Source organism: Belonocnema kinseyi, chromosome 2 (genome assembly GCF_010883055.1).
Source record: "Belonocnema kinseyi isolate 2016_QV_RU_SX_M_011 chromosome 2, B_treatae_v1, whole genome shotgun sequence".
NCBI lineage: Eukaryota > Metazoa > Arthropoda > Insecta > Hymenoptera > Cynipidae > Belonocnema > Belonocnema kinseyi.
Window position 1 is genome coordinate 119852977 of NC_046658.1, and position 19228 is coordinate 119872204.

General features: G+C 26.2%; 1 protein-coding gene across 5 annotated transcripts in view; it reads left to right on the forward strand.

Annotated features, from left to right (window-relative positions):
• The window catches only part of LOC117167089 (exportin-7), a 58228-nt gene that overhangs the window by 23455 nt on the left and 15545 nt on the right, over positions 1–19228 (forward strand). For all 5 annotated transcript variants that reach the window (XM_033351717.1, XM_033351721.1, XM_033351720.1 and 2 more), the window contains exons 6-10: positions 2439–2724; positions 4698–4842; positions 4920–5067; positions 6787–6946; positions 14017–14419. In XM_033351717.1, the coding sequence (XP_033207608.1) occupies positions 2439–2724; positions 4698–4842; positions 4920–5067; positions 6787–6946; positions 14017–14419 (1142 nt within the window). The remainder of the gene's footprint in view (positions 1–2438; positions 2725–4697; positions 4843–4919; positions 5068–6786; positions 6947–14016; positions 14420–19228) is intronic.

Genomic DNA, 19228 nt, shown 5'->3' on the forward strand with positions numbered 1-19228 from the left:
ACTTCCTGCATAGTGTTAATAAGTATCGCAAAATCCTCTATTGTATGGTCTAGGATGATTGGTGGTATTTTTCCCTTCGCAGCGCTGCTGCTTTGTTCTGTCGTTGGCCGTGCGAAGTCACTTTCCATGCTGCTGCGTTCTTCTTCCACAGGTCTCTTCCTTTTGCTCTGATTTTCAGTACGTAATTTTTCTGCTTCTTCCTGCTTCATCTGGGATAGATCAGTGATGTCTGCATCTTCCAAAGTTTGAAGTTCATCAAATCTGTTTGACAGTTTCAGTGGTTCGCTGCTGTTGACTTTGCAGTAGGGTTTAAAAGTCCGAACGTTTTTGTCAGTCCAGTCCCTGACCATTAACTTCTGATTTTTAGGCTTTTTTCCCAAGGTGCAGGACAGGACTAAATGCCCTTCCGCCCTATGAGAGTGACGCGCGCCACACGCCTTCTCCAAAGTATTCAGAACAGATGCGAGCCAAACACCTTCACCTGCCTGAGAGCACAGTTATTGTGAAAAAATGTTCAGTACAGAAGCGAGCCAAACACCTTCATCTGTACTGGTTATTGATCTAATCTCATATCAAATCATTCAGTGACGAGTGTCGCTGGAACGCGCATCTTTATGCTTGTCGCCCCGCGCCGTGCGACAACGCACGCCGGAACGTTCCCACTCCGTACGGTGGGAGCTTAGAGGGGGTGCCGTTTCGCGCATTCATCCCTTCCTGTCGTTTTTGGGACCCGCGCGCCAATGGTCTCATTGCACACGAGTGTTGCTTATCGGGAGCGTGCTCTCACCTTTCTCCGTCTCTTCCGCGTTACAATTTTTCTAAATTTAACGGCACAAAAGAAAAATTGATTTATTGACAATAATATCCTCACAGTTATATAAAATATTAGCTTGATATAAGGTGTAAAGTATAATATGTAAAGTATAGATCTATAAAATATGTCTACCAGTCCACATATAGTAATGAGAATAATAGTAATATAACTTAAAATATAAAGTATGCTAAACTATGAATACAGTTATATATAAGTTGCCTTATAAAATATATATAAAATAATAATAGCCTTTTTAAAGTATTTGTAAGTGACTCCCGTGAGAAAAATGGAAGGTTGAGATGGAGAATCTCTGGACCGTGAAAGCGACGCTTGAATCGTGAAAACTTTCCACGCCCTTCCAAGGTCGCTATTCACGTACGTCGAGCCTGAGTCCAGCACTCAGGTACCTACGGATAATAGGGTGATAACAGCAAGCTCGTCAAGGGAGAGTTGGGAAACTTGAATATTTTAAAGTAAAATTCCAAACCCGTGGTTCTCAAATTCAGAGTTTCACAGCTCTCCCCTTTTTATACATTAGGATGTATATCGAACTCAGTCAAATTTCAACCAAAATTTTGTTAAAGAATGTAGTTAGAGTTAAAAAAAATGAGAAGGCCTGAAATATTTTCGATTGTCGCATTATGATTTTTCACCGTCATAACAGAACAATCACGAAAAAACGGGTTTTTGACCATAAAATCCTATTTTTGAGGCATGTTTCGTGAAAAGTATCTTTTTAATGTAACAAAATGTACCTTGGAAAATTACGTTTTGGTGCTGGAAAACCTTGAAAATTCGTAGAATTTCTTTTTGCAGAAACGCTAGAAACCCTGACTTAGTTTTATCTCGAATCACTCTATCCAAAACAAGATAGGAGTTGTTAAAAATTTGATAGATTCCTTAAATTATCAAATCCAGTTTTGCATGAAAAATATATTGAACTATGTAAATTAATTCTTTTTATTAATTACCATCTTTGTGATTTTATTTAAAAACATATGCATAGCAGAATAAATTATATAAGAACCCAAAAAAAGCATCAAAATATAATAAATAAAGTGTAAATGCATGATATTAAAATTCTTTATCATGTGAGAAATGTAAAAAAGAGAGAATTCGTGGAGAATCCAAGATACAAAAGCGTATGGAAAATATTAATTCATTTGTTTAAATAAATTTCTTGTATGTTGAAGTAAAAGGAATTTTTTTATATGGACACTAAAAATTTTGATTATATTAGACGTAATCAACACTTAACCAATATCCTTTTAAATATTTTCTTTTCCGATATATACATTTTTTATCCCTTTAGTTTTTCTTGTAAATAATCCCTGATGAGGAGGTATAAATTTAGCCTCGAAACATGTTGGTTCCCTAGTAGTATAACAAGGATGGAGAAAGGAAAAAGGGAGAGGTTGACTTTTTCCCTTTTCTCCCTCTTTTTTTCATTTGCATTATTTTTGTCTCTAATGAGCCAAGAAGTAAGGTAGTTTAGAAATCTGTTTTTTAATGGTGAATCTTTTTTCATGCTTATTTTGCATACAATTACTTATGATAAAATAGATTACTTTTCAATCTTAAATATAAAATATGAACTAGGAAATCATAAAACATAAATTTGTAGGTAGTGCCATTGGAGGAAGGGTTTCGTTCAACAGTAACGAAGAACATGATGCGATGGATGGTGAACTTGTATGCAGAGTCCTTCAACTTATGAACCTCACAGACTCTAGATTAGCTCAGGGTGGTTGTGAGAAGCTCGAACTAGCCATGCTAAGTTTCTTCGAGCAGTTCCGAAAAATATACGTGGGTGATCAGATTTTAAAGAATTCCAAAGTGTACAGGCGATTATCCGATGTCCTAGGTCTCAGTGACGAGGCTATGGTTCTCAGTGTATTTATTAGGAAGATGTAAAGTATCCCAATGATTTTATAATCTAATTATATTACGCAGGGTGGCCGCTGGACCGGCAAATGAAAGTGAATTTAGTTTTTGATCGTAAATTTTACAAATTTTCAGAAGAAAAGTCTGTCCACGTACAATTTTAACTTTTTTTAAAACAATTAGTTAATTTGTTATATTTTGCAATTATGATATAATTTATTTAATAATGCTTAATTTTAAATTCTTTTACTTCAAACATTTTCGCATTTTTTATTTTTATTTTTAAGAGTAATTCTTAATGTAAAGAATTTCAAAATGCAGTCTTGTAAACATAAACAATTGAAAGTTAAAAGCGCTTGAAGTTGAAAATTTGAGATAAATACATTTTTATTTTAACAACTGTAAATATAAATAAATAAATTATTTAAAAAATGGTTCTGTACTTTAGGTATTAAAAAGTGAACAGTAATTGATTTGACAAAACGATTCTAGATCCGTTCAAAACTTAAGAATTTCTAGGTTTTAACGTTAAAACTTAAACTGTTTTAATTCGAAAGTCTTGGTCATTAAAAAAATGTAAAGGCCCAATTGAAACTTTAGACTATTTTGAATATAAAAATATCTTCATAATAATTAATTCGTAATTAAAGGCTTTTATCAAGTTAGAAATATTGTTTCAGTCTGAAATATTCAATTTTCAAGTTATCTAATTTGAAATTTTTTAATTAAGAAAAAGAAAAGTTATTTAAAAGTAAACAATTTGAAACTTTTAACGTTACAATTTTAATTATTCCATTTGAAAAATGCATATTTTGTAAGTGAAATTGTTGATTTTTGAGGTATAAATAACAATTAAAGACTTATTATTTGTAGAAAAAATTTGGAATCATTTTAAATAATTTCAACGAAGTGTGTCTTTCGACCAAATTCGAATACTTATACCGAAATTTCGATGCAAATAGCCACACCCTAAGTTAAAACAAAATGTAGATTTTTGCAAATTTCAAATACAAAATTGACTAGGTTTTTAAGAATTGTGAAAGGTTTCAAAATAATAAACAAATATTCCCTTAAGATTCCTTTAAAAATTAAAAATAATTTTTCAATCTAAATAATAATTTTAAGAGAATAATTAAAAAGATTTTGAAAGATTCCCATAATTTTCAAAAAAGAATCTGAAATATTTTAAAGTATTAGAAAATCCTGCAAATTTTCAAAAATGTCTAAAATCTTCCAGAATCTTTTTGATAATTTTGGAAATCTTTTAAAATATTTTCTTTGAATAATATGTCAACATGAAAAATAATTTTCAATTTTCCTCTTTACGAAAATGATTTTATTCTTTTCAAGCCTTTCACAATTCTTACAAAGATTTTACATTTTTTGTTTGAAATCTGCAAAAATCTACATTTTGTTTTGAATTAGGCTGTGGCTAAGTCACACCAATTTGCATCAAAATTTCGATACAAATAGCCGAATTTTTTCTATACACACACACGCACACACTTTGTTGAAGTTGTTTGAAATAATTTCAAATTTTAAATTAATTTTAAATCTTTTCAAAATTTAAGATGACTCAAATTTTTGTCTACAAATAAGAATCTCGATTTTCTAAAAAAAATTAAGAATAATTTGATTAATTTTAAAAGATATTTAGAAGATCTGAAAAAATTTTTTCAATAATTTAAAATTTGACCTAAGTTAAAACAACTTCTAGATTTCTTAAGATTTTAATTTTAATTTTTAATTTTTTAATTTTAATTGATTTAAGATTCAAGAGTTTCACTCCGAGTGCTTTAAGTTATAGTTTGTTTTTTACTACTTCAAATGGAAAAGTTTTTATCTTTTAAGTTCACATTTTTTCATTTTCTTAACCGTACAAATTTTTTGCGAACCGGAAGAAAACCGGGAATTTTTTTCTTCGATTAAAACGGCCACCCTGATTAGAAAAAACAGTCTCCAATCCGAAACATCATTGTAAATTTACTTTATATTTCAGAATAACCAATTTGAAATACTGGGGTAGAAGCGAACAAATTATTTCAAAAACCTTACAACTTTTGAATGATCTATCTGTAGGTTATAGTTGTGTCCGAAAACTCGTTAAACTGGAGGAAGTGCAGTTCATGCTAAATAATCATACGGTAATTTAATTTAATTTATTTAATTAATTAATCGTTTAATTTATTAATTTGGTCTCAATCGCTTTATTTATTTTCAGAGTGAGCACTTCCCATTTTTAGGCAACAATGTGGCGGTAACGGAAATGCGATGCAGGTCTATGTTTTACACATCACTGGGTAGATTGTTAATGGTAGAGTTGGGAGAGGATGAGGAGAGATTTCACACGTTTATGTTGCCTCTCACAGGTGAGATTTTTTATGTATGAAATTAGAGGTTACAAGTTGACCCTTTTACTTTTTGATTTTTTTTTTCAGCTTAAGGCTGCTAAAAGCTACCTTTTTGCCCACTTTTTAGTATCATGGTTTAAAATATTATTCTTATACTATTAAATGAAAATAACCTTGAAAATTTAATAAATTTTAAATCAAAGATTTAAAAATGAAGACAATTTTTAGAATGAAAGAATGGAACAACTTTAAATTCGTGCTGCTAATAAGAAATTGAAAGCCTTCTGTATTGTATAATTTAAAATTCGCGGCTTTCAAAGTCTTCAAAAAATTAAGTTTAAAATTAAACTCATCAAAATTAAAAACTTTTAACTGATTAAAAAAGATGCATTGGAATATTTGAAATTAATATATTTCAAAATTTCCATGGTCAGCGGAATTCTCTGATATTTTGCGAAAATTCAATTTTAATATATGAAAAATAGCTTCTTCTATAAAAATTGTTAATAAAAATTTATAGTTCATTCGTGAAATAGAGTTAAAGTGTCAGTCATTCAGTTTCAAAAGAAAAAATTTAATATTTTAAGTAGTGTCGTTTTTCTTGCATAGTTCTGAATTTCACAAAACATTTTTTACTGATTGAAGATTTCAAAGTACATATTTTCAACAGTTTTCTATTTTTTATTGTGAAATCTAAAAGCAACCATATTTTCAAATTAAAAAAAATTGTTTTGGATTAAAGTCATCTTGTTTTTTTTTGTTGGATTCAACTGTTTTTTATTAAAACTTTATCGATCGAAGTTTTTTCTCTTTAGTTGGAAATTTCAAAATTTTGTTGAATGTTCGTTCTTTTTGGTTCAACTCAACAGGTTTTACTTTAAACTATTTTTTGGCTGAAATATCAAGTATTAAATTTCTTAAACATTCGTTTTTCTTTTCTCGAAAATCGATCTTTTTTTAGAAAATTACTTTTGTTTACAAATTGATTTTTTTATTTAAAAATACCTAATTATTTAAAAATATGTGTATCAAAATTCATTAATTTGGTACAAATATTTTCTTTTCGTTGAGAATTGATTTTTCATTGGAAAATTCGACATTTTAGTAGAAAATTCATCTAGTTGTTTGAGAATACATTTTTTTGTTTTAAAATTACTAATTTTTGGTTGAAAATTTAAGTCTTATTCAAAACTTCTTTTTTTGTAAAATGAATTTTTTCGATAAAAATTGAACTATTTTATACATTTTTTTATAATGAATTTTTTAATTTAAAAATGAAGTATATCATTTAAAATTTGTATTTTTTCGTTTAAATTCAACTTTATTTGATTTATTATTAAATTCTTTTTAACATGAATATCAACTATTCTATTTTTCGTTGAAAATTCATCTCTTTGGCTAAAAAATCAACTATTATATTGAAAAATTCGCTTTTTTGGTGAAAAATTAATTTTTTTAAAAGAAAACTTAACTTATCCATTTATGGATTGAATTTTTTTCTTTTTTAGTTAAACATTCACTACTTTTGTGGCAAATTGAACTATATTGTTGAAAATTCATTTTTTTTTATTTAAAAATTTTACTATACCATTTTTGTTTAAATTTTGTTGCTGAAAATTTAACAATTTTATTGAAAATCACTATTTTTGTCGAAGTAAAGAACTAGTTTTCCTAAAAAAGACGCTTTTGACTTTCAAGTTCCGAAAGCTTCGAAACATAATTCCAAATAAATTTTAGCTGCTCTGGAAAGCCTAGGCCAGTTAATGGGAGCAGCTGATACTCCATTATTCGCAGCTGAAGAAGCCAAAAAAGCTCTAATCGGACTTGCAAGAGATCTCAGAGGGCTAGCTTACGCCTTCAATACTAAAACCTCCTACATGATGCTCTTCGACTGGATGTATCCTTTTTATTCCTGTATAATTAACCTAATTTTTAATTAATTACTCAATTTAGGGTTGCTACAGGTCAGGGAATTAAAAACTGGTCAAGAAATGTTACGGGATTTCTGTCTTCATCCGCGGCAAAATCTTACTAAGATTTTATAAACCTAGATAATGAGTATACAATTTCATTACTTTGTTGAATATTTAACAATTTTGTTGAAAACAAAAAATTAATTCTTTTTGGTCGCGGATTCAATTATTTTGTTGAAAATTGTTGAAAAATTGAAAAAAATGTTTTTTAGTTGAAATTTCAACTGTTTCGATTTTTGTTGCGAAACTTTTTTTTAATTCAACTAATTGGTTCAAAGTCGAAGAATTTGTTCAAAATTTATTTCTTGTACTCGTAATTTTACTGTCTCGTATTTGGTTGAGTTTGTCTTCTTTAGTCGAAAATTCATGTGTTTTATTAAAAATTCGTCTTTGTTTATTGAATTCAACTGCTGTTGGCTTAAAATTAAAATAAGTTTTTGGTTGAAATATCAATAATTACATTTTTCGTTGAGAATTTATCGTTTTTGTTACAAACTGAATTATTTGGCCAAAGATGTAGGTTTTTAAACTAATAATTTAATTATTCCGTGATTGGTTGGAAATTTGTCTTCTCTAATTGAAACTTGAATTGTTTGGTTCAATTTTTCTTGTAGAACATTCTTTTTTTTCGGTTGTCAATTTTTTTTTAACTGAATATTTAAATGCCTCGTGTTTGGTTGAAAATTAGTCTTTTGTGGTAGAATATTCTTTTTCTTGTGGGGAAAATTCATCTTTATGTTTGAAAGTTTAATTATTTGGTTGAAAATTCTATTTTTATATTTAAAGATTAATCTTCTTAAGTGTAAACATAATTATTCCATCTTTGGTTTAAAATGTATTATTTTTAGCTGAAAACGCAGTATTTTGTTTTAAAAAAATTTTGTTTGGTACAAAATTATTCTTTATGGCTAAAAATCCATCTTTATGGTCGAAATTTCAATTATTTCGTTCAAAATGAATTGTTACTTTTCAAAAAATAGAAAAAGTGATTTTTTTCTAGATCCCAAAATTTCATTCAAAATTTTCACTAGATACCAAATATATTTCAAAACTATTCTGGTCGAATTTTTCGATTAGCGCACAATTAAAAAAATTATAGCATTTTCAGAATTTTCAAATTCTTTTAAATTTTCAGACATTTTTGCCAAAGTTTATTATAGGTGAGTAAAATACTTGCAAATTATCCAAATAAAAATTTTATTTTTGATGAAAATTGGAAAAGTTATATACTTTTCAAAAATTTGAAAATTTTCAAAAAATGGAAAAAGATATTTTTTTTCTCATAGATCCTAAAATTTCATTCAAAATTTTCACTACATACCAAATATATTTTAAAACTGTCCTAACCTAATTTTTTTTTTATTTTAGAAATTTTGATCAACGCTTCTTATAGATGGGTAAAAAACTTGAAAATTATCCAAGCAAAAGTTTTAATTTTGATGAAAATTAAAAAAAATTATATACTTTTCAAAAATTTGAAAATTTTCAAAAAATAGAAAAAATTATTTTTTTCATAGATCCTAAAATTTCATTCAAAATTTTCACTACATACCAAATATATTTTAAAACTATTCTAACCGAATTTTTTCGATTAGCCCACAATTAAAAAAATTAGAGCATTTTCAAAATTTTCAAAAATTTTTTTATTTTTAGAAATTTTTGTCAAAGTTTCTTATAGATAGGTAGAAGATTTTCAAATTATTCAAATAAAAGTTTCAGTTTCGATGAAAATTACAAAAGTTATATACTTTTGAAAAGTTTGAAAATGTTCAGAAAAATAGAACAAAAATATTTTTAAAAAAGTTTGAGAAATTCCATTTAAGTTCATCACTATATATCAAATATATTTAGAAACTATGTCTGTTAAATTTTTCGATTAGACAGAAATTCAAAAAGTTTGAGCTCACTCAAAATTTGAATAAAATTTTTTTGATTTTTACAAATTTTTGTCAATTTTTCTGGCACGCGTCAAAAAGACTTGCAAATTATCCTAATAACTTTTTTTAAATTCTATAAAACTTCAAAAAGTTTTATGCCTTTCAACATTTTGAAAATTTAAAAAAAAAAAATTTTTTAATAGGTTAAAAAATATCAATCCAAACTTTTACTAGATATAAAATATATGTTTTTCGAAACTATTATCATGAAATTTCTTAATTAGACAAAAGTTCCAAAAGTTTGATCATTTTCAAAAATATGCAATTTTGGTTTTTTAAGAGATCTATAAGTTTAAAGCGTCGTTTTTTGTAAATTTTAATAAGATTTGTAAATTATCTTGATGAAGTTTTTCAATTGGACACAAGTTATCGAGCGCGAAGCGCGAGTTTCGCAATGGAAATGTAATCGTCAAAACCGTAGGTGCTTTGAGGACCTTTTTTAAAAACAAATCGAAAAAAATTTCAGTTACAATTTATGGTTGTAATTCCTCAGAAGTTTAAATCACAGTTTTTGATTTAATTTACAGTATTTACGATATTTGAAAAAATGTAGTTAAAATGTACGCATGAAACGTACAAAAGCGAGCGCGAAGCGTTGTGCGTGCAGTGCGCAATGAGAATGTGCGCCTTCTGTATTTGAAAATTTATGTATTTTGTTGTAAATTCGTCTTTTTTAGTAGAATATTCTTCTTCTTTATGAAAATTTAATCTTTTTGGTTGAAAATGTAACTATTTTGTTGAAAATTCGTTTCTTATGGTTAATAATTAATTTGTTTTGATTGAAAATATATCTGTTCCACTTTCGCTACAGAACTGATATTTTTAGTTTAAAATTCATGTATTTTGCTGAAAATTCGTCTTCTTTAGTAGAAGTTTAATCTTCAGAAATTAATTTTTACATTTTCATCAGCGAAGGTATTAGATTTGTGTAAAATATGACCCCCCCCCCCCCAGTTTTTGTCAAATGTCCACGTTTTGAGACCCACTGATTCCGAAAAACAGGTTTTTACGAATTTGTGTCTGTCTGTGAACACGATAACTTTTGAAAAAATTAATCTATTAGATTGGCCTTTGGTACACTCGTTTAGTGTCCTAAACTAAAGGTCAAGTTTGTTAATCAGCCATTTTGGATATAAAATTCAAAAAGCGAGCGCTTTTTGAATATTTTTGAGACCATTTTTTCAAAGTTCAAAAATTCTCTGTACGGTTATTCATAGTATTCAAAAGGCCAAACAATTTATCCTAATCACTTTTTTCATAAAATAAAAAATTTCCAGAATTATAGCATTTACAAAATTCCAAAAAACACATGAAAATGAACATTTTAAGCCAAATAACGCACGATATAAAAAAAAGTGAAGAGTGCTGAAAACGTTTTCCGATCTTTACATTCTATTTAGGAAAGTGTCTATACGTACCAAAAAATCTGGCTAATTGTACCAGTATTTCGGTACTCGTGGTCACATTCTTCTATTTATTATTTTATCTTGTGCTGCCTCAAATATTATCGTTATTATTCCCCCAAAGGACACTCACTTCATGTTTAACTCATTTTTTTATAATTTGCAGGTCTCACATGCCGGTCCCTATATTCCTTATTGTACCCTATATTCAATTAAGGTACCTAAAGTACCCTATTTTTAAAGATTTTGTCCCTATCGTACCCTATATGTAGCTCATAATGTATTTTTTAATAATGTCACTTTTCTTTCCATAAATGAACTCATGGGTTAATTTTTTCTGAATTGTCTTGCATTCTTTTGAAATATTTTAAGATATTTTCGAAGATTTGGAGACATTTTTAATGGAATTCAATCATTTGATGGGATTTTCTAGATTTTAGGGTATTTTAATAACTTTTAAGACATTTTTAAGCTCTCAATGTATTTTAATACATTTTCCAGGATTTCAGGAAATATCATCATAGAATTTAACGGGATTTCATAATATTTTGAAGCCTTTCATAGAATTTATTCACGAGAAGTAAGGTATTTCATAGTCTTTTAAGAAATTGAAGAGATTTAGAATTCACCCTGAATTCTTATTAATTTATCCTGAATTAAAAAAAATTAATTTGTCTAAATCACTTTAATTTTTACAAATTTATTTAACGTAGTCAAAACAATGAATTAAAAAAAATTTAAGTTTTTATTTAATTTATTCGGAGGATCAATATCGATAAAATGGTCAAAGGATTTCAAACATTCAAACGCATTTGTTCGAGTTCTTAAACATTTTTAAGAGCTTAAAATTATATCAAGGTATTTTAAAAGTGTTTGAAAGATTTAAAATAGTTCAGGTTTTTTAAAAGTTATTTTGAAAGATTCCATGTAATTTTCTATTCATTTCAGTAGTTTAATGGGGTTTTAAAGGATTTTAAATATTTTAAGGAATTTTAAAAGATTCCAAGGAATTATTAATTAATTTCATTAATTTTAAAGGATCTCAAAGAGTTTAAAGTTTTTTAGGATCTTATAGCATTTCAAAGGATTTGATATATTGTAGGGAATATTAAAAGATTTAAAGGAATTTTTTATTAATATTAATAATTTGAAGGCATTGCAAAGTGTTTAAAATGTTTGCGGTCAAATAATTTCCTACAATTTCAGAAGATATGGAACGATTTTGCAGGACCTACAAGGTTTTAAAATATTTTATATGATTTCACGGTATTTTATAAGGTTTTTCTTTTATCAAGGTACTTTAATAAATTTTCCAGGATATCAGGAAATATCAACAGATTTCATAGAATTTCACGGGATTTAATAATGGATTTTTAAAAAATTTAAAGTTTTTATTAAAAAAATATTAAATGAAATTTTAATTTATTTCAGTAATTTAATAGGATTGAAAAGGATTGTAAAAGATTCCCTCAGGCATTATCAAGAGATTTAAAAGTTTGAAGGGTTTTCATAAGATATTAATGATTTTGAAATACTTTAGGGCATTTTAAACGATTTCTAAATTTTTGTATTTAATTCAAGAATTGAAGGTATTTCAAAGGATTTGAAATATTTTAGGGCGTTTTAAAAGATTCCAAGTCATTTCCAAGAGATTTAAACAATTTCAAGAGGTTTTTAATAATTTTAAGGTATTTTAAGAGTTTTTAATATTTTCATGGGCTTCAAAGAATTTATTCGCAAGAAGTGAGGAATTTGGTACGGTTTCAAAGATTTTAAGAGATTTTCAAATGTTTTTTGCAATTCATTTGGAATTCACCCTGAATTCGTTTAAATTATTTTTAATTTACTTGACAGCTTTCTTAATTTTGTTTGATTTTTTTATGAATTTCATCTAATTCTTCTAATCTCCTTGAAAATTTTTTTTAAATTCACTCAAAATTTATTGTAATTGATCGTAGTTTTCCGATTTTTACCATTGTTCCAATTCATTTGAATTCTTTTGAATTTAGCTTGAATTTCTTTGCAGTGATTAGTCTTGGGTTTTTTTTAATCCACTCGAATTCTTCCCGATTCATTAATTTTATTCAGTTGAATAAAAAATTCATAAAATTCTTTTGGATTCCCTTGAATTTTTCTAAGCTCATTTTAAAGTTACTGAATTTAATAAAGTTTCTCCATATTTTTAAATTGTTTACGAATAATTTGAATTTTTTAAATTCATCTTGATGTTTTATGAATTTCATCGAATTCTTTTCATTTCCTTGAAATTTCCTTAAATTCACTCAAAATTTATTGTAATTAATCGAATTTTTTCGATTTTTAAAATGTTTTCAATTAATTTGAATTCTTTTGAATTCAACTTGAATTGTTTTGTGGAGATTAGTCGCTTTTTTTATTAGAAATTAGTAGGATTTCAAAGATTTGAAAAGATTCGATTTTTGGTTGGAATTCACCCTCAACTTTTTTAAATTCTTTTTTATTTAATTGGTAGCTTTCTAAATTCAGCTTAATTTTGTATGAATTTAATCTAATTCTTCTTATTTCCGTGAAATTTCTTTAAATCCACTCAGAATTTATGGTAATTAATGGAAGCTTTTCGATTTTTCAAATTGTTCCAATTCATTTGTATTCTTTTGAATTTAACTTGAATTGTTTTGCAGTGATTAGTCACTTTTTTATTAGAAATTAGTAGGAATTCAAAAATTTGATTTTTTGTTGGAATTTACCCTGAACACTTTTAAATTCTTTTTTATTTTCTTGTTTTTTTTTTTAATCCACTCGAATTCTTCTCAATTCATTAATTTGATTTAATTCAATAAAAAAATTCATAAAATTCTTTTGAATCCCCTTGAATTTTTCTAAGCTCGTTTTAAAGTTACTGAATTTAATGAAGTTTCTCAATATTTTTAAATTGTTTACAAATCATTTGAATTTTTTTAATTCATCTTAATTCTTTATGAATTTCATCGAATTCTTCTCATTTCCTTAAAATGTCCTTAAATTCACCCTAAATTTATTGTAATTAATCGAAGTTTTTCGATTTTTTAAATGGTTTCAATTAATTTGAATTCTTTTGAATTTAACTTGAATTGTTTTGCAGTGATTGGTCACTTTCTTTTTTATTAGAAATTAGTAGGATTTCAAAGATTTGAAGAGATTTGATTTTTGGTTGGAATTCACTCTTTAATTCTTTTAAATTATTTTCAATTTTCTTGGTTTTGTTTTAATTCACTCGAATTCTTCTGAATTAATTAATTTTATTCAATTCAATGGATCTTTTTGAATTTTCAAAACTATTTAATTGATCCTAAAATCATCTAACTTCATCTTGAATTCATAAGAATTTCATAAAATCCTTTTAAATTCCCTTGAATTTTTCTAAGCACATTTTGAAGTTACTAAATTTAATGAAGTTTCTTCATATTTTTATTTTGTTTACAAATTATTTCAATTTTTTCAATTCATCTTAAATTTTTATGGATTTCATCGAATTCTCGTTTCATCGTATTCTCCTTTGAGCGTGAAAAAAGTACCCTTTTGTGGTTCCTTTGATTTTAGCCCATAGTGACTATGAGGCCTGAATTCGTTTACAATAGGGACTGAGGCTAATTAAAAAAAAAAGAAGAAAAAAATGTTTTCTTAACATATTTATAGTTATCCAAATTACACGCCGATTTTGTTACATGCAGTAGAACTTTGGCACCATGAACCTCAAGTAACCACACCCGTCCTCAAGTTGTTTGCTGAATTAGTACAAAATAGAAGTCAACGGCTGCAATTCGACGCCTCGTCTCCGAACGGGATTTTACTTTTCCGCGAAGCTAGCAAAGTGATATGTAGTTATGGGAATCACATATTAAATGTTGAAGTGCCGAAGGACCAAATATATCCTCTGAAGCTCAAGGGAATTAGTATATGCTTCAGTATGTTGAAGGCAGCCTTGTGTGGGAGTTACGTGAATTTTGGTGTGTTTAGGTTATATGGAGACGAGACCTTGGATAATGCACTCAATACATTTGTCAAACTACTTCTTAGTATACCGCAAAGTGACCTCTTGGTAAGCTCAATTTTTTCTATTATTATTCCCTCTTTCAATCAAATTTAAATACTTCTTTCAGAGAAACTACGTTTTAATGCAGGGTGTCTAGTGACCTTGAAAACCTTGAAATTTCCTTGATTTTTTAACGAAAACTTTGCATTTTAATTATTCTTTTTTTCTTTTCTTCTAAAACAGTAATTTTATCGAAATGCGAAGAAATGCGAAATTTTTTTATTTAAAATATAATTTATCTTTTGTTTATTGCAGAATACATAAATATATTTCAAGGCACTTTTTGTTGAGGTGTTCAACTTGAAAAATAATAAAAATTATTAGTTTAAAATTTCGATGTGAATTTAGTTTCAGAATTAGAATAAGTTATGGCCATACAACGGATTTTTCGAGGGGTTGATCACTCGGTTTTTGAATGTGCAACATATTTCAAAAGGTTAAAAAATATTTGTAATGATTTCAAAATATTTCAAACATTTCAAAATATTTTAAATATCTTAAATATGTCATAAAAATTTCACGGATGTTAACGATTAAAAAAGGCGCGCAAGTCAGATTTCAATAAAGATTTTACAGCAATTACACACATTTTAAAACTTTAAAGATTTAATGGATTTCAAAGATTCAAAAAGGGTATAGTATACCAGATTTCAAAGATTTCCAACATTTGAAACTATTTCCAGAGGTTTTAAAAGGTTTTAGAAGATTGCAAAATATTTTAAATAATTCAATGACTTCAACGAATACAAAAGATTTTCCAAACGAAGATTCAAGAAAGATTTTTATAAACATTTCGAAATATTTTAAAAAGATTGCAAGGATTTCAAACATTCAAAAAACTCGTGTACACTAGACTTAAAAGTTTTCACAAAAGTTCCCCAAAGATTTCGAACATTTCATAAAGATTTAGAACATTTCACAAAGATTTCGAAGATTTCCCCAAGATTTTAAAACTTACAGAAGAGTTTAAAGATTTTAAAAAGTGTATATTAAGCCACATTTCTAAGATTTCAAAACACTTAAAAGATTTAGAGCAATTTCAAAATTTTTTAGGAGATGTCAAAAGATTTCACTAAGATTTGTAATAATTTAAATAATTCCAACGATTTGACAAAGATTTCAAAAGATTTCACAAAGATTTCAAACATTTCGAATATTTCGCTAAGATCTCGAACATTGCTCAAAGATTTTAAAACTTTCAAAAGATTTTAAAGATTTCAAAACATTTCAAAGATTTTAAATAACTTCAAAATTTTTTGAGAGATGTCAAAAGATTTGAAAAAAGTTTCAAAGATTTCATCAAACATTCACAAAGATTTCAAAATAATACGAGAATTTCAAAGATTTCAGCAAGGGTGCAGTACACCAGATTTCAGGGATTTTAAACCATTTCAAAGATTTTAAAGGATTTAAAAATGTTTGACAAGATTTCAAACCATAAAAAAGATTTTCGAAAGGTTTCTCAAATATTTTAAACGATTCTTAAGAATTTCAAAACATTTCAAGAATTTCAAATATTCCACAATATTTCACAATTTCTTAAAAGAATTCATAAGGATTTCAAAAAATTTCAAAAAATTTCAAAGATCTTAAGCGATTTCAAAAGGTTTTAACACATTTTAGAAGATTTCAGAAGACCTCAATGATTTCAAACCAACACAAAAGATTTCGCAAACAAAGATTAAAGAAAGAGTTCACAAAGATTTCAAAGATTTCAAGAATTTAAAAAATTTTACCAAAGCTTTGAAAAATGCCAAAAGATTTCTTACAGATTTCACCGAAATTTCAAGCTTTCACTAATATTTGTAATACTTCACAAAGATTAAAATGATTTCAACGATATTACAAAGATTCAAAAATATTCCTAAAGATTTCACAAAGACGACTCATGTTCGCAAAAAATTAAGAATTTTTTAATTTACGATTCGGCTTTCTTTAGACATTTTTGGCCAATAAAAAATGAAATGGCTCATTTTTTACATGTATGGCACAAGATTTTTAGAATTTCAAATGATTTCAATTAATTGAAATATTTTAGTTGACTTTATAGATTTTTACAAAGATTTCGAAGATTTTAAAAGGTTTCACCTTTATTGATTTCACAAAAATTTTAATGGGCTCATCAAGATTTAAAAGATATTACAGAAATATCACGAAACCCTTTAAATATTTAATACAAATCTCAAAGGTGTAAAAATATTTTAGTAGATTTCAAAGATTTCAGAGTATTTCAGTATATTTCAAAGATTTTTACATAGATGACAATGATTAAAAAATATTACACAAAAATTTTAATTATTTCATGAAGGGTTCAAGGATTTAATTGATTTGACTAAGATTTCAAAGATTTTACAAACACTTCAAAATATTTCAGCCGATTTCAAAGATCTTGACAAATATTTCAAAAATAATTTTTTCTCAATATATCACTGATTTCACAAAGATTTTATTGATCTCGCAATAATTTCATTGCTTTCACAAAGATTTAAAAGATTTTGCAAAGATGTCACGAATCTTTAATGTATTTCATCACATTCTAAATATTTCAGTAAATTTCAACAAATTTATTTATTTCTTCAATCATTGAAGGATTTCAAAGATTTTACAAATATTTTAAAGATTCTAAAGGTTTCAAAATATTTCCGTAGATTTTAAAGCATTTACAGATTATTAGAAACAATTAAATATCAAAGATTTCAGTGATCTAGCAAAGGTTTGAAAGATTTTGCGAGGATGCATAAGATTTTGCAAATACTTCGAAATATTCCAGTAGATTTCAAATTTTTTTAATTTTGAAGATTTAATGGATTTCACTAAGATGTAAGAAGACTTCACAAAGACATCACAAAAATTTAAATATATTTGAGTATTTTACAAAGGTTTCAGTTTTTTAATTTGAAAGATTTAAAAATATTTTACAGAGATTTCAAAATATCTCAGTAGATTTCAATATTTTATTGATTTTACAACGATTTAAAAATATTCTAGTATTTTTCAAGCTATTTAAAAAGATTACAATTTTTTATTTCGAAGATTTAATTGACTTTACAAATATGTCACAAAAATTTCAAAATATTTCGGTATATTTCAGATTTTGACAAAGATTTTAGTTTTTTTTAATTTCAAAGATTTCATTGATTTAAAAAAAAATCAAATATTTTAGAAGATTTCAATAATTTAACAAACAATCCAAATATTTAAAATATCTCAGTAGATTTAAAAGATTCTTACAAAGTTTTAATTGATCTTACAATGATTCCAATGTACTCACAAAGATTTAAGATATTTTACAGAAATTTCACGAAAACTTTCAAATATTTCATAAAGATTACAAAGATATAAAAATATTTTAGTAGATTTCAAAGGTTTTTACAACAATTTCACAGATTTACTAATATTTCAAGGATATCAAAGTTTCCAAATTATTTCAGTAGATTTAAAAAAATCTTAAAAGATTTCAAAAGTTTAAAAAGATTGCACAAAGAATTACAATGATCTGACAAAAATTTTAATTGTTTTGCGAAGGCTTCAAAGATTTAAATAAAAATGTAAGAGATTTAAAAGATTTTAACATATTCCATTTTTTCAATTTCAAAAATTTAATTGATTTGACCAAAATTTAAAATGTTTAAAAAATATTTCAGTTAAATTTCAATATTCTCAACAAGTTTCAAAAGGTTTTACAAAATCATTAACGATTTTTCAAACAGTTCATAATATTTCAGTATATTTCAAAGGTTTTTGCAATTATTTCATAATTTAAGATTTTAAAAAAGAATATCACTGATTTCACCAAGATTTCAGTGATATTAGAAAGATTTTATTAAGATGTCACGAAGCATTCATTGATTTCATTAGGATTTCAAATATTTCAGTAGATTTTAAATATTTATGTGATTTCTCAAATATTTCAAGGATTTCAGAGATTTCACGAATATTCCATAGGTTTCAAAATATGTTAGTAGATTTTAATTTAAAATATTTAATTGATTTTTCCAATATTTCTAAAATTTAAAAAGATTTTCAAAGATATAAATGATTTAAGAGAGTTCAAAGATTTAAAAATATTTCAGTAGATTTCAAATGTTGTTAATTTTAAACATTTAATGGATTTCATAAAGATTTTAAAAGACTTCACAAGGACTTCACAACTATTAAAAAATATTTGAGTAGATTACAAAGCTTAACATTTTTTAATGTGAACGATTTCAAAAAGTTCCACAAAGATTTCAATGATCTCAGAAAAATTTGAAAGATTTAACGAAGGATTCAAAGAATTCGAAAGATTTCATAAAATGTTTAAAATTTTTAAATATATATGATTTAAAAGATTTTACAAAGGTTCCAAAATATTTCAATAGATTTCTAACTATTTACAAAGATTTCAATTTTTTTATTTCGAAAATTTAATTGCTTTTACAAATATTTCAAATATTGTGAAATATTTCACGAAGATTTCAAAATATTTCTCTTAGATTTCAAGGATTTCTATAACGATTTCAATTTTTTTTTAATTTCGAAGATTTAATTGATTTTACAATCCGTTTTAATCGAAGAAAAAAACTCCCGGTCATTTCACGGTTTTTTCCCGGTTCACAAACATTTTTCACGGTAAATGAAATTTTAAAAAAATTGAACTCTATTTTAAATATTCTAAAAAATTAAATTTACACGTATGAAATGGAAGGTACTAACACTTTTCAATTGAAAATTTTTTAATGAAATGCAGATAAACTGCAAAATTTAGAACTTTTATAAATTATAGAGTTCAAAGATTCAGATTAAATTCCAAAAATATAAATCCACGTTAACATT